The 15,063-nt window shown below is 40.5% G+C and overlaps 1 protein-coding gene across 4 annotated transcripts in view; it reads left to right on the top strand.

Moving 5' to 3' along the window:
- Positions 1 to 15,063, top strand: part of phf14 (PHD finger protein 14) — a 106,937-nt gene that overhangs the window by 37,787 nt on the left and 54,087 nt on the right. For 3 of the 4 annotated variants that reach the window (XM_069175895.1, XM_069175893.1, XM_069175896.1), the window contains exons 12-14: positions 373 to 479; positions 1,582 to 1,713; positions 4,827 to 4,989. In XM_069175895.1, the coding sequence (XP_069031996.1) occupies positions 373 to 479; positions 1,582 to 1,713; positions 4,827 to 4,989 (402 nt within the window). The remainder of the gene's footprint in view (positions 1 to 372; positions 480 to 1,581; positions 1,714 to 4,826; positions 4,990 to 15,063) is intronic. The other variant, XM_069175894.1, reaches the window with a different exon arrangement.

The raw sequence follows: 15,063 nt of genomic DNA, 5'->3' as shown, positions 1-15,063 counted from the left end.
GGCATTGGTGAGGCCTGCATGACTCATTAATGACTGGCTACCCATGTACCAACAAAAATAGGCCTCCATGAACAAAGGGAAGGCTAAAGGACCTGAAATGGCATGTTCTCAGAGTTGTTTACTGGTTTGCTGTGCTCGCTATGTTGTGAAAGGACATTTTAAAGTTCAACAGCAACCTGTCTGCAGAAACAGTGTCTTCATTATTCCATAAACCCAACCATGGACCGCTCCAGTTAGAAGCACTTTTTTATCAAAGGAAACGTTCTTGCAATTAGACGTAGACCATGCTGTTACACAGCAACAGTACCTCTGTTTTTGGAAGGAAAATGTGATGTTCATGACTGTTAAAGCTGTTCTTGTTTGTTTTGGTAGAAACTTAACACTCCAGCTGTTCTGAAAGCCCCGAAAGAGAGGAAGCCTAGCAAGAAGGAAGGAGGAACCCAAGGGAAGTCATCCAGCCTGCCAGCAATCCTCTACAGGTGAACACACGGTGTCTTGAGAGATGCCAGGGCAAGAAAAGATAGGATTCAAATATAAGGTTAAATGACAAAAGAGCTTTTTTTAAAAAAAAAAAAAAAATACTACCAAATGCCAGAGGCAGAAACAACGTGCTTCACTGCATATGTCCATCATTGTTTTTAAACCATTTGGGGATGAGTTTGGAACAGGGCGTTGGATTTTGTTTTTGTAGTGGTTCATCATAATACTTTGTCTTCTGCTGTGGCTCAAATTGCTGTGAGATATAATGACTGAGAAACATGAAACTTACCACAGTAACAGGAAATGTTGCGCATGTGTCTCTGAAGAAAGATGACCCCAACCAGCCAGATGGTGATGCTATAATTAAGGGTCAGAATTTCCATTTTTGAATGGTGATGCCCCTCACATCTTAAGTCTGATTGACTTGAAATTTGACACACAGGTCCAGCTCAGTTTGTCTGCCAAAAACCCTCCTGGACCATTGTGGTCTACAATGGTGGATTTTTTGCCAATTTGAGTTTTTTGGAAAACACACTTTTCCTACATCACCACCAAATTATCTGTAGATCATCATTGGACCAAGCTTAATAAAAGTTGTATAAAGCTTGTTGATTTCTTATGTAGTTTTCAAGATATTGACCAATAATTGTCTATAACTGGAACGATTTGTCCAATCAATTTCATTCAACAACTAGAGAGCACTACGAATGCAAACAAATGAATGTGGCTTAATACAAATCAGACTATGAAGCTAAAATAGTTTGTCCAATCATTAAAAACCTGTGATATGTTTCATAACAAAGTAAACCATGTGTGTAAAACTATTTTGAAATTTCTTTCGCCAATGACAATGGTGCAATTTGTGCCGTGAATTAAAACCTTAGTCCAGTCATTAAGATTTTTTTTTTTTTATGTTGAACCAAGTTTGTAAAAGGTGCTCGCTGCTCCTTCTGTAGGGTGAAAAGGGCTTGAACCCCCAAATTGCCGCTCGCTGTTATAATTGTCTTTAATTCTGTAGTTCCTGCTAGAGTTTCAAAGTCATGACTAGAAGTCCTCACATGTGGCCTTTTCCACCCATTTTTACATGATGTATTTCTGTAGTTGTGGCATCTGTAAGAAAAACCAGGACCAACATCTGCTGGTGCTTTGTGACACCTGCAAGCTCTACTACCACCTGGGATGCCTGGAGCCACCTCTGACACGAATGCCCAAGAAGACCAAGAACAGCTATTGGTAAGACACATGGAGATACAGGGGTGGGAAGTAAGGGGTCAAGTGTGTACATGGGCACACATTTCCTTGCTTTTAGTGGCGCCTAAGAGTAATGCGTTAATACGCCAGAGGGTGGAGGAAATGCACCTAAAAGTGATTTGCCAAATGCCATTAAGCAACAAAAGAAGAAGAAAAAGAAGACGTTCCTGCCAGGTTTTAGTAAAACGTGTGTGACACTGTGAGATTAGATGCTACAGTACGAAAAGGAGAACGTGCGACTACAACTCAAAGTTCTGTGTGGAACTCCCTCAAAAAATACATAAAACTGAGGTGCAGATCATCTGTCTACCACAGCTACGCGCAGTCATGTGAAAGTGAAGCAGATCAGAGCCTAGCTTTGTTCTCAGACTATTCGAATAGTATTTTTGCTTAAAATGCCATTCGCCATTCGTAGGCAGAAAACTGGCGTAAGCTGGAGGTAACAGAAGCATAAGCAGGCTGTGATGGGGAGCCGTTAGTGAGGGGTTGAAGAGAACAAGCTTCCTCAGAAGGAACACGAGCGTATCAATATGGTGCTCTGTCAGGCCTGACTGTCTGCTAGCTCCCACCATGCTGCACAACAGGAGGACAGCAATGACGGTAAAGACAATGTGCAGCCTGTTTCTAAATGAAAAAGCCTGCTACATAAATTCATGTTTCCTGCTTTCTACGTACACCAGTGGTCTCCAACCTTGTTCCTCCGAGAGCTCCTTTATCTTCTGTCAGAGACCCCTGACATACTCATACCAATCATCTTTCTGTAGTAATTTGGACCAAACATGATTTATCACAATACACTCTTAATTTTTGTGTTACTAATGGAGTAACCAACTTTATTAAGTTTGTTGAAACAATCTGCTTTGACAATAAACAAGTAACGCTTCAATGAATGTAGCTAGTTGTCCACTGAACATCAGTGTGTGCAGCCAACATGAAGCTCGGTAGAAGGTACATTTTCTTAAATAAGTCCTGAGAAAAATAGTTCCTATTTGTACAGAAGTCAGTAATCAAACTATCCATTCATGTATCAAAAACATTTAATGCTTTTCAATAATTCATTGTGGTGCACCTTTAACTGAACAAACAACTGTTGCCCTGGGTTTTTTCTTCTTTTTTTTTTTGTCTTTGTTGCTTTTGTTCGTTCTCTACCTGCGTTGCAGAAGCTGCTCTCACTTGTGATTTGTCAGACTCGTGTCGTCACATCTCAACCACAATAAACAGAACAACATCCTTGTGCATTTTGGACGCGTGTCTAGTGTTGCCTTTTAGTGACGCAGGTCAGATCTTTTCAGTTTTGAATAACAGAATCAACAACCTTTGTCTTCCGAGTTCTCCTCTCCTCTCCTCCTCCCCTCCTCCTTTCATATTTGACTTTTCTTTTAATAGTGTCCTCTGTGTTAATCAGCATCAACATGAATGAACAATAAGCTCCACCAATTGGATGGTTTTGTCAAGGTTTCAGTACTGTATGGTCAAATCTGTGACATAATGGTTGTCCATTGTTCCACGGATACAGAGTTGATGCTTTAAGAAAAGATACTTTTGACAAGCCTAGTCTATAGTACATCATGAGACATTTTCATCATGGGAATGTGGACACTTTTTATATTCACTCTGTGTTTTGTAGGAGCAGAAAGACATTAGGATCCAGAGTTAGTTTCTTCATATTAGTCCTGACATTTGTGGACAGTCAGAGGCATGAGGATTACTACATGACAGATGCAGAGCTGGTGGAAATGTTACAGTCTCTTTTCTCAACCACTGCAGTTCCTTATCTGGAGAGGAGATTTAATGCATCTGTCTCTCCACATGTGATCGTTCCAAGATATTCTTTTCCTCCACTGTTTGAAGAAAGAGGAGGAATCTTTGCTCTTACTCTTCTGAATGAAAGAAATGAAGAGATGCAGCTGGTGTTCCCATACAGGACATGCTTGTATGTGTGTAACACAAGCAGTCTGACTGGAGTAATTCATTTAGATTCTGAATTAAATGAGCATGGAGCTCTTTTGGTTTATTGGCTGAAAATTAGGAACCATTTAAATGATAAAAGTGAGCGCATGCAAAGTCTGAGTTAATTACAGAGTTGTGGCGGTACAAAAGACCGCTGGGAAAACAGACTACTGAGCTGTTTGTCACAACAAACAGAGAAGCTGATTGGAAGGCTCTATCCATTCCCTGTTTTGATTGGTCCACCATCAGTACCAGTATACTGCTGCTAACTGAAAGGTTGAACGTTGAATGTTATACACTCGGTGTCCATTTTATTAGGTACCACTGGGATGCCGGCTCATTCAACGGGCATGTGATACATTTTCTGCTAATAAAGGTTAGAGTGCTCCTTTTTCATTGAAACTCTCACACAGGTGTCACAACTTTTCTCTTGCTGCAGTTCTTAAGATTGCGATTGATTGTTGCTGCATGACGTGCACCAGCCTGTGAGTAAATATTCCAAGTTTCTTTGCTTGATCAACAACAGCCCCTGAGTTGAACATGTTCTTGTGACCTCTGGTTCAGGTGCATCTGCGACATCAGAGGGCAGAAATACATATCAAATGTAATGTCTAACTCTGCAACAGAGTGTGACAGAGAAGTGCTTCAGAAATGCTTTGACATTCATGGAGTTGTGCACCGTGAATTTGTCCCCCCAGGATCGGACCCTCAACACCTTTGTTATCCACCCTCGTCAATCTATTTATCATAAATAATCATTGTTTGATGGACTGAGTCCAATTTTTGAAACCAGATGAGAAGATTTCTACCATCTTTATGCCCGTGTCTAGAGTACTGAACTTGAATCGGAAAGTAATTAGCGGAACATGTGTATGTATTTTTAAGGACAGTCCAAAGCGGGGGTCTCCAACCTTTTTCCTTTGAGAGCTCCTTTGATCACCGGGTAGGTCGCAATCTACTGGTTGGAGACCGCTGGTCTAAAAAGTTCAAAAACCCCTCAGTAACAGAAAGGCATATTGGCATATGAAATTTCTGTTTTTTAGCTTTTGATCAGAATGAGCCGTGAAAGCCCGTTTATTACAGGAAAGACTTGAGTGGTAAAATCATTACAACTCAGTGAGACAAGTTCTCGTTCTTCTCCTCAGGCAATGCTCCGAGTGTGACCAGGCCAGCAGCGATGAAGCCGATATCGCCATGGAGACGTTACCTGATGGCACTAAGAGGTCCAGGAGGCAGATCAAAGGACCAATCAAATTCATCCCACAGGAGATGTCGCCAGAGCCCAAGAAACATCAAGTGAGAGGCACGGTGTGTAGTGACACATTGGAAATGTAAAATGTGATCAGTAGAAAGGAATGAAAAACAGCTCACGTTACAGCCAAGATTAATGAAATGTTTGTACGCCCTCCTCCTTCTCCATCCTAATAAGAGTGCAATTGATGTCACCATTGGCTAATTGATAGATCTGTATTGATTCCAAATAATTAACTTGACTTCTCATTAGTCTCACGCTCTTCTTAAGGTTATCACAAAGTTGCACAAGGTGATAGCTCGTTCCCCTGAGTACAAAATCAACATTCGTTACGCAAGGCAGTGTGACTGCATACAAAAGTCTGTGAAAGAACACAAACAGATGGAGCTCTGCTCTGGGTGGAACTGAGGCGGGATGTAACTAACCCTTTAAACTGAAAAAAAAAAAAAAAAAAAATTGTTTTTAACTTGAACCAAAAAGTAGTTGTTATCCTTTTGTTGTATCGCTTCATTTGAACAAAGGAAAGCGAGGAGAACCGGAGGGAAAGAGCCTGGTGGCAAGGAAGTGAAACAAATAGGAAGTTTTAAAATCATTGTCAAGTATTTAACTTTACATTGTCTTTACCTTAAGGTTTAAATTATCTCGACAGGAACTCTAGTTGTTCTATAATTATTTGAAAAAATAGCCCCATAGAAATATATAGGAACCTAATAAAACTCAAAAAGCCAGACTACTAAACCTCAGCCTGCATCTCAGTCTCTCAGATAAATCCACAGTGCTTTGTCTGTGTAAATATATCCAGTTGTTTAGCTGAAGCTAATTTAAGACTTGTTTAATCAAAACAAGTCAATATTTTCCCAGTTTTTCAAGAAGAGGCGAGAAGTGAGAAAATGCAAAGTAACAGAAGTGGTTGAAAACATCAAGCTGTCCATCAGCAGAGACATCAGACAGCATTTCTGATGGAGCCCACTGACATCACTTTCTTCACCTTTTCATCACCAACAAATATACACAACTAAATCAAGTTACAACATCATTATGTCACACTAACCAAACAGCTTTTGGAAATAGAGAAACTTTATTTCAGCTCTTAAGCATCAAACATGAATATTTAAAGAGGCCAATGAGCCCTAATGTTAGTTGGATGGAGAGGCGATTTTATCGTCTCCACATTTCGTTCATTCCGTTTCTGGTTCCGTCTCTCAACCCTCAGTTGTCCTTGCTATATTTAAAAAGTTATGGTGCTGATCATAGACAACATTGAATACAAACATCAGATTAGACAGGACAAATTTAGCTCAACTATCTCAATAGACTTACTGTGTGTAGCAGTTGTAGTTTCATGTTTTTTATTGTCAATTGTATCCAGAGATCAAATGCCAATTTATCAGTACCAGTTTCTTTTCACCCAACTAGTGTTATGTCTATTTTTGATTTTTATCATAAAATTTGAAATAATTCATGGTTTAATTCGTTGGTACCCATTTACGAAAAAAGAAGACACCTAAAATTGTCTTTGATGTAACTTGAGACTGGCAAAAGTGATGAGCATCTTTTATTGTTTATTCCATGTTTAATTCAAATCCAACTGCTTTTTGATTGATGACAAAATTGATGGGACTCCTAATCTAATATTGTTAGAGGCTGCAAACAGATGACTTGTGTGTCTCTCTGTGAGACCTGTGTGTCACCTGTGTTTCTCTGTGAGACCTGTGTGTCTCTCTGTGAGACCTGTGTTTCTCTGTGAGACCTGTGTGTCTCTCTGTGAGACCTGTGTCTCACCTGTGTTTCTCTGTGAGACCTGCGTGTCTCTCTGTGAGACCTGTGTTTCTCTGTGAGACCTGCGTGTCCCTCTGTGAGACCTGCGTGTCCCTCTGTGAGACCTGCGTGTATCTGTGACACCTGCGTGTCTCTCTGTGACACCTGCGTGTCTCTCTGTGAGACCTGTGTCTCTCTCTGTGAGACCTGTGTGTCTCACCTGTGTTTCTCTGTGAGACCTGCGTGTCCTTCTGTGAGACCTGCGTGTCTCCTGTCAGCAGTTCTTCGGTCCACTCTTCCAGAACAAACTGCTCCAGCTGTCTCAGGTTTGAAGGCGTCCTTCTCCAGACTGCATGTTTCATCTCTTTAGATGTTTGATAGGATTCAGATCAGGACTCATAGAAGGCCACATCAGAACAGTCCAATGTTTGGTTCTGATCTGTTCTGGCTGCTTTCAGCTGTGTGTTTTGGCTCCAGATCCTGTTGGAGGACCAATGAACTGTGACTGAGACAGAACTTTGTGACACTGGGCAGCACGTTTGGCTGCAGAGTTCCTTGATAGTCTTCAGATTTCATCGATCTGCACAGATTCAAGACTCCCTGTGTCAGATGCAGCAAAGCAGCCTGAAACAGAAGCTAGCCTCCTCCATGTTCCACAGCAGGTATGCTGTTCTTTCCTTTGATATCTTCATCCTTTTGTACGTGAACACAGAACTCATGTGCGTTGCTAAAAATCTCCCGTTTTGTCTGATCTGTCTGAAGGACGTTCTACCAGAAGCATCGGGGCTTTTCAATATGCATTTCAGCAAATTCCAGTCCGTTTTTCATTTAACGGTGTAGTTCTCCTGGGTCTTCTTCCATAGAGCTCACAGATAGACCTTGACCTCGGAGTCCAGCTTCCACCTCTTCAGAGGTTTTTATTTTACTCTGTCTACCATTCACACCATCCTACAGTGTCAGTGTTGTAACTCTTGTGGCTTTTTCCGTACGACTTTTTGTCTTTAGCCATAAAAAGTGCCAGTACAGTACGTGGAGCTGTGAGAGGAGAAAACCATCTCTCCACCCCTCACTGGATCCAACTTATCTGAGCCGGCCATGCTCTGATCCTGCGATACAGAGCTGCTTGTCTGCTCCCTCAGGAAACACTCCAGATTGATATCTGACAGCTTGCTGGTGGAGGGAGTGCCGAGGTGTCTTACACTTCCCTTTTGTTTTTCCTCTGTCAATATGTGACCCGGTGCCTCTCACCTGGGACTTCTGGGAGTTTTGCTCCTGTGCCGGTGGGATGGATACTCACAGCAGAGCCAATAGGACTGACTGCAGGGTCTGTTACAAATAAAGAAATGAACAAAGGAAAGGATGAGGGTCTCTCCGCATTCTGCACTCTATCTGTCTTGGAAATAATGGAGTGTTGGAGCACAGTGGCAGTCTGGGTTAATGTGCTTTCTGTTCAGGCTTGGAAACCCTGGGCCCAGACATGTGCCGAGAACCCTGCTGGAGCTCTCAGGGATTAAGCAGCCTTCTGATTTTACTCGCAGCCACAGCCACTCGGGCGAGGCACTTCAGTGCAGCATTTATCTTCAAATGCAAGGCATGCAATGGCAGCCGCTAAAAGGACCCTGCTTTGCATTTTTAATGCTTTTACCAGGGCACCCAGGAGCTGGCACTTCTCTAAAGCCATGTTTCAATTTATCAGGACTGGCTAATCGACCTCCTGCTGGCCTCCAAGGCTACTGTGTGTGTGTGTGTGTGTGTGTGTGTGTGTGTGTGTGTGTGTGTGTGTGTGTGTGTGTGTGTGTGTGTGTGTGTGTGAACACACATTTACCTTTGGACAAAAGGCCCACCTCAGCTCCCCGCCACCTTGATGAAGCTCCTGTCGCTGTTATTCATGGGTGCAGTGGCTTGTGTCTGCTGGAGAAAAACCTTTTAAAGTCAACCTGTGAGCCCAACTCTTTATTTAGCATGTACATAATGTCACGGCTGTAAAATTAATGCTCCATAACACAGCTGGTCTGATTTAACACAGCTCAACTGAAGGTAGAGACCATGTTAAATACCCCTTTTCAGACAGGACAGTGAACACACAGACACTCCAGTGTGGTTCACTTAAAGGCCGACTAGTTCTCACTATTTAGCAGGTTTTATTTATCCCTCCATGATGAATTAATCAATGCACAAATTAACTGAATGTGTTTATTTGCAATAGCATAGGTAATCCTGACAAAGCATTTCTTATTAATGATATCAGGGTATCAGAATAACAAACAGCATGTCACATTTGAACAATGCAATAAACATGTAAACAAACCCCTGGTTATGCAGAAGGAGGCTTAGTTACCACTGAGGACACATGTAGTGTCGCTGAATCCTCCGAGACTGTAAAATGTTTATTTGATAAATCACATAAAGCTGAGACTATTATTTAGTTTTATACTTTTCCTATTAGTAGATGTGTTTTTCCTGTTTGAGATCTCTGTGCTTTAAAATAATTAATAATGAACAAATTGATTTAATTAGATGAGTGAGATTCACTGAGACTTTGTCACAATTCATTTATTTGTTTTAGATACAGTGTATCATCTTCTTACCACATTGATTGTGTGGAACACTGCAGACAGTTGTATTGTTTTTTTTGCGTGAAAACTTGGTTCCCATAAAACCATAAAAAGTCTAGTATTAAATTTGATCAAATAGGTATTACTTTTTATTTAAAAAATGTACAATCACAAAATGTCTTAAAAGGCTTCCTTTGTAATCGTTAGGGGTCTTTTATCGCAAGCTGCTGAGTTCGAGACGTGTCTATACTTCATTCGATCTAACTCTATTACTCTGTGTATTTATAATTAGTTTTCAGAACGTTACTGATTTTTGTGGATTCACATGTTACTTCTTGCACTGACGTCACCGTATTACGTGCGCTGGGTCGCGCATACACACCACTAACAGAAAAGAGAAGAAGGTAGCAAATGGAGAAATGCAAGTTGAAGGAAAATTAGCTTGAAGATGATAAGTACTGGGTATGGTTAGCTGTTGCGGAATTATTACTTTTAGGTAACTTGCAAGATGAGCCAACAACTTTGTAAATGTGGGTCAATGGGAGTCAAAGCAGTTGAGTCCCGAAATCAGAAATGCACAGATGCTGAGCTGGTATTTCAAAACATGCACTACCAGTGGAGTCTTCCCTGCATCTTCCCCTGGGACAGGATCGTCACTTTCTTTTTTATCCATATTGTGTTTATTGGTGTTATTGTCTTCTTTGTGCTGCAGCCAACAGACAAAGTTAATACAGCTTGCTGTGTTTTATTCATTAAAACCATGAATCCTCCTTCACATAGAGAGCCTGGTGCAGCACCGCATTTCTTCTCCTGGAAGACAGGGGTCGATGGTGATGTAGTGATGTGTTGTGAGTCTGCACGTGGGTGTTTTATTTTGAAATAACTGACCAGATTCTCTTCATTCTGACTTTCTGCCCGGCTGATCTGCTCTGTTGAAGTTGTCGCGATCCCTGTGTGGCTTCCCTCAAAAATAGATTCAGAAAAATAACACATTTTCTTAAAATGTTGCTCTCAAGGAAAAAGTTGAAAATAAAGTTGAAATGTTAAGAATACAGTCACATTTCAAGAGTAATGTCAAACTTCTGAGAATAAATCTAAATCCTTGCTTTGCACATTATTCGACAAGATGCTTTGTGTAGATGCACTGCAAATGTACTTAAGAGTTGGTTTTAATGGCCAGATTCAAAGGTATTAATAGTTTTACCTGTGCGCAATACAAGTAGATATGTGGTAGCATATCACAAGACTCAATAGGACAATTGATCCAGTTGTTTGGTCTGGATGGTGTGGAGCCAGGACCACGCTTCCTTTGTTTCTCAACATTTTGACTTTATACTCAAATTAAATTTTCAGTGTTAATTCTCAACATTTCCACTTTTTCACCACATTTCCATTTATTGTCGAAATACAAACTCTCCCTCCTCTTAATTTTCTTTTTTCCAATGTGCCTCTAAAACTCCGTCATAGCTATAAACCTTTTAATAAACTGAGAGAGTGGAAAAGATCAAAGGTTTCAGACTTCCTGACATCAAACATGCTGGAAATCATTTACAGCAGCTGTCTGCTATAAAGACAAAATCATGTTTTTGAAACTGACAGAACATACCTTCAATATTCTAATAAAGACTTAATAATAAGGATCTGAAACCCAGAACCCTGCTGTTATAGAAGATAACAATATTAATGTTAGTGACCGTTCAAGTCCAGGCCTTAATCCAGTCCAGACTTTGGGGTGACATTTTACAATTGTTTGTCCCAACAAGAACAGAAAAATTACCAATTCTTCCAGACAATGTAAATGCAGTCGATATACTGTCTTTATCTAAACCAGTGTCGGCTCGTTTTCTCCTTCCTATGTAGGGTTATTTCATCCTGTGGAAAAGTCCTAATGTCTTCCAGAGTAGTTGAATTGGTGAAGAAAAATATGCAGAATAGTAAAAGGGAGTGAATAGTTTTACTGGCCCGATGTATTAATTTGATGCATGTTACAGCCATGTTCTACTCTTAAGGCAAATTAGGGAGAAATGTCAAGGGCCTGGAGAGGCTAAGTTAAGGTGGTGATAAAGGGGACATGGACAACTCACCACAGTGCTAACATTAAAATACCCCTATATGAACATATGTCATTAATCAGCTAAAAAATTATGATAATTAAGTTAATATATCTAGTTACTATCAGTTCCTATGCTCTGTTAATTTCTCTAATCCAGTGTGAAATGGTTCATGCTTGTTAAAGATGCACTGATGTACTTAATTAAAAGATTGATTTTGCCTGGGATTTATAAACTGCCCGCAGTTTTAATTTCCTCACCTGAGCAGAGCCTGAGATTAGCTGTGCTGTGTGGCTGAGCATTTTTCAGCTGATCCAGCGACTTCACTGCACTCTGTTCTCGCTGGCCCAATACAATACTTTAACAGACACTACTTTAATGCAGAAATTTTTAAATAATGTCAGGCCTTTTGTTTGGTGCTGCAGTCACAGGAGAAACGGAGGTCTGAGGGAGCCAATTGGCAGCTTACTAGCAGTTAGCATTCTTAATGATAAGTGCTCCATCTGCTGAGTAGCGATGAGCCAAAAGCGACAGATGGAATTGTTTTCACAATCTGTTTAAATATGTTGTCGATTTTTCTTCCCCTTTTAAACTCTCCCCAGTAGCTCAGACACTCGCTCGCTCGCACCAAGACGATGTTTGATTAGAAGTTTCTTTCATACTGTACTTTGTGCCTTTTACAAGCCTCCTATAAAGAGAAAGCCTTCAGAAGACCTGTCTAGTGGAGGTAAATCTTGCCCTCTGCCCATCAACTGCTGTTAAGTCCTGCATAGAAAGAACGTCATTGGTGTCCTCCCATATTCAGCACTCATATTTAGTGCCACAGCATGATGAGCAGTAAGTGGTTAGCGGTGGAGCTGTGGCTCAGGTTGTAATGAAGAGATAAGTGGTGAGGAAACATAGACGCACTGAATCGATGCACTCAGCTGCCTCACAATCAGTTGTTCAATCACATTTCTTACGAACAACATTTTACTCAGCTTTTTCCTTCTGCTAATTATTATATATTTCAGGATGTAAAGCGATGATGCAGCTATCTATAGTTGGTTCAGTTATGCCACTTTTTAGCAGAATATTAATACCTGACTTCTAATTTAAACAAAATATCTGACAGTTAAATGTCCATAACTTAACATGTTGTTAAACTGTCGTCGGTGCAGGGGGGAAAAAAAGTGACATCTTTCCCCGAGAGAACCCTGCTCTTCTGTCAACCAGTAAGGAGAGCAGGAACAGCATATGACAAAACCAAAACTGTGCTCTAACGTGGGATCTCATGGATTATACGCAAGAGGCTGATTGTGATATTTGTTTGTCTGAGAATTCTAGGGTGTCCTCCATGTAAACAACAAAAGCTATGTCTACATTCAGTGTTTCTAACCGAAGCACATATATGTGAATATATGTGTTGAATACGTAGACTCCTCTCTGCATCTCTGCTTGGTAGAAGTTGTCTTATTCTCTGCCTTGGCTGACACGTTGACATGATTGTTGGCACATTACTGCCATCATCTGTTGATCAGTGAAATATCATGAAACAAATAGCAGAATCACATCACCCACATGCATGTCAGTGCATAACACTAAAACCACAACAGAGATCCACTTGAAAAACATTGTTCCATAGCTCCATTGCAGTTAAAAAAAAAAAAATCCAACCTGTACCATGAATACGGTTTTTAGTTTAAAACATTTAAAAATTAGCAAAAATTGTCCACAGAATGTGAAGAAATACTGAGGTGCTTAAATGTCTTCCCTTTAGAACTTTATATTTCTGCATAAATATGACCTTTTGTCATTATGAAAGTTTCACACATCCTAAAACAAGATAAACAAATAAGAAACAGTGGCAGTGACAAAAGTATTTGAACCTCAAGGATTAGTATTAATTCATTTAAAGGTAAAATTACAGTGTGGTGTTTTCAGTCAGTGGAATGACAATCAGGTGTGAGCGGACACCTTGAAGAACAGCGATCCATCTAAGTCTCTGCTTCACAACACAGATTTGTAGAATGTATAATGAAATGCCGTGAACAATAGTTTGCACGGCAGGGTTGCAAGGAGAAAGCCACTGCTCTACAAAAGAACATTGCTGCCCTTCTAAAGGAAAATATCGAGACATCTGTCGGTGAACTGAATCTCAAGAGAGAGTGGGTCAGGCAGCAAGTCAAAGACGCTAAGCACACAAGTTATTTTAGCAAAGAGCGGTTCAAGAAGAATAAAGTTAATGTTTTGGAAAGACCACACCGAAGTCTTGACTGTAATCCAACAGATATGGTTGGAAGGATCTAAAGTGATCCATTCAGTGAGGAACCCCAAACATCCCAGAGTTGAAGCTGTTAGGTTGCAGGAATCAGCTAAAATTGCTCCAATGTGATGTACAAGACTGATCGACAGTTTTAGTTGTGTTGCACAAGGGGGTCACACAAATACTGAAAGCAAAGGTTCACTTTTTCCCATCAGATTAGAATATTTGATAATTGTCAGCGATGCATAAATGACCAGGCATCATATGTTTGTCTCATTAGTTTAAATGGGTTCTCTTCATCTAGAAATATAGGACATTTAAAGGGTTCACAAATGCACCACGGCATCATTAACGTCATGTCAAAGATGTCTATGTCCTGTGCTACAGACACATCAAATGAGGGTAGCTAACAGCCTGAGGCCCGTCCCATCTCATAATCCCACTTTGGACCTCAAGACAGGATAGCGAATCACTGGAGCACCCAGCCTGCTCTCAGTCTCACTTGAGAGGAAGAAGCCATGTATTTTAATTTCTTGTTGTGATGAATGGAGCAGTAAACACAATGATGGATGAAACTCTTTGTAAAACAAGAGTTAACATTAGTGTTGCTTTCCACAGCTGGAGACAGCAAAGCAATGAAGTTTTATACTGAATTTTTTTTAGATAGATGAGTAAACAGGTGCTTGTTCCTTCAGTGACTATGTTAGTAAGGAGACTAAATGTATAACATCAGTGGTGTGCTGGCCATCGGTCACACTGCGGCACCAATGCAGCGGCACTCTGGGATCGGACCATCCAGTTTTACCGACCCTGTCCGTCTCTTTACTGGCAGTCTCTTTGTGCTCTCATTCTGGGTGCACACGAGAGAGTCCGGTCCCAGCTGATAAATCCAGGGCTGATTTTCCTCCCTGGTACACCTCTGTATAATGTTACTGACTGTTCATATTTTAAGTCAGCTGTTTGTTGATACACTGTTCGGACCAGTTAGAATAGCTGTATGTGACTAGCTCAATTAGTGCGTCATTTAGCTCTATAATACCGACGCACTTTAAGTGTACTAAATGTATAACATCAGTGGTGTACTAACCAGGCATACTCACCTTGTTTGGACAATTCAAAACAGGTTTTTTTAGTGTTGCTAAAAACAACAGACTGTACAAAAAAAAAATACTTACCAAATGGCATGTAAATATGGTTTTACTGTGGTAGTTTTCTTGCCACTATGGTCTTGATAAAAACAGAGCTTAGCACACTTTAATTTAAATTCTAGTCAATCAACATTTCTTTTGTCCATCCACAGCAATGCAATTAGCAGATATTAAAAAGCTAACTACTGACTCATCGCAGGTCAAGAACTACACCAAACATTGTGAGATTTGGACTGAGGGCAGACTGACAGGATGTGACTCATTATTGACTCTTGACATTCAAAATAGTGCCACAAGACTGGGCTTAATTTATACACATTGCACGTTTATGTTTCAGCCATGATGTAGATGTATCAAGTTATTTATTTCTAAT

The sequence above is a fragment of the Embiotoca jacksoni genome, unplaced genomic scaffold (assembly GCF_022577435.1).
Source record: "Embiotoca jacksoni isolate LCO1_2020_lvr unplaced genomic scaffold, fEmbJac1.0.p SCAF_7, whole genome shotgun sequence".
Lineage (NCBI taxonomy): Eukaryota > Metazoa > Chordata > Actinopteri > Embiotocidae > Embiotoca > Embiotoca jacksoni.
Note: the sequence above shows the minus strand (reverse complement) of the source record. Positions and strands in the feature narration are given on the sequence as shown.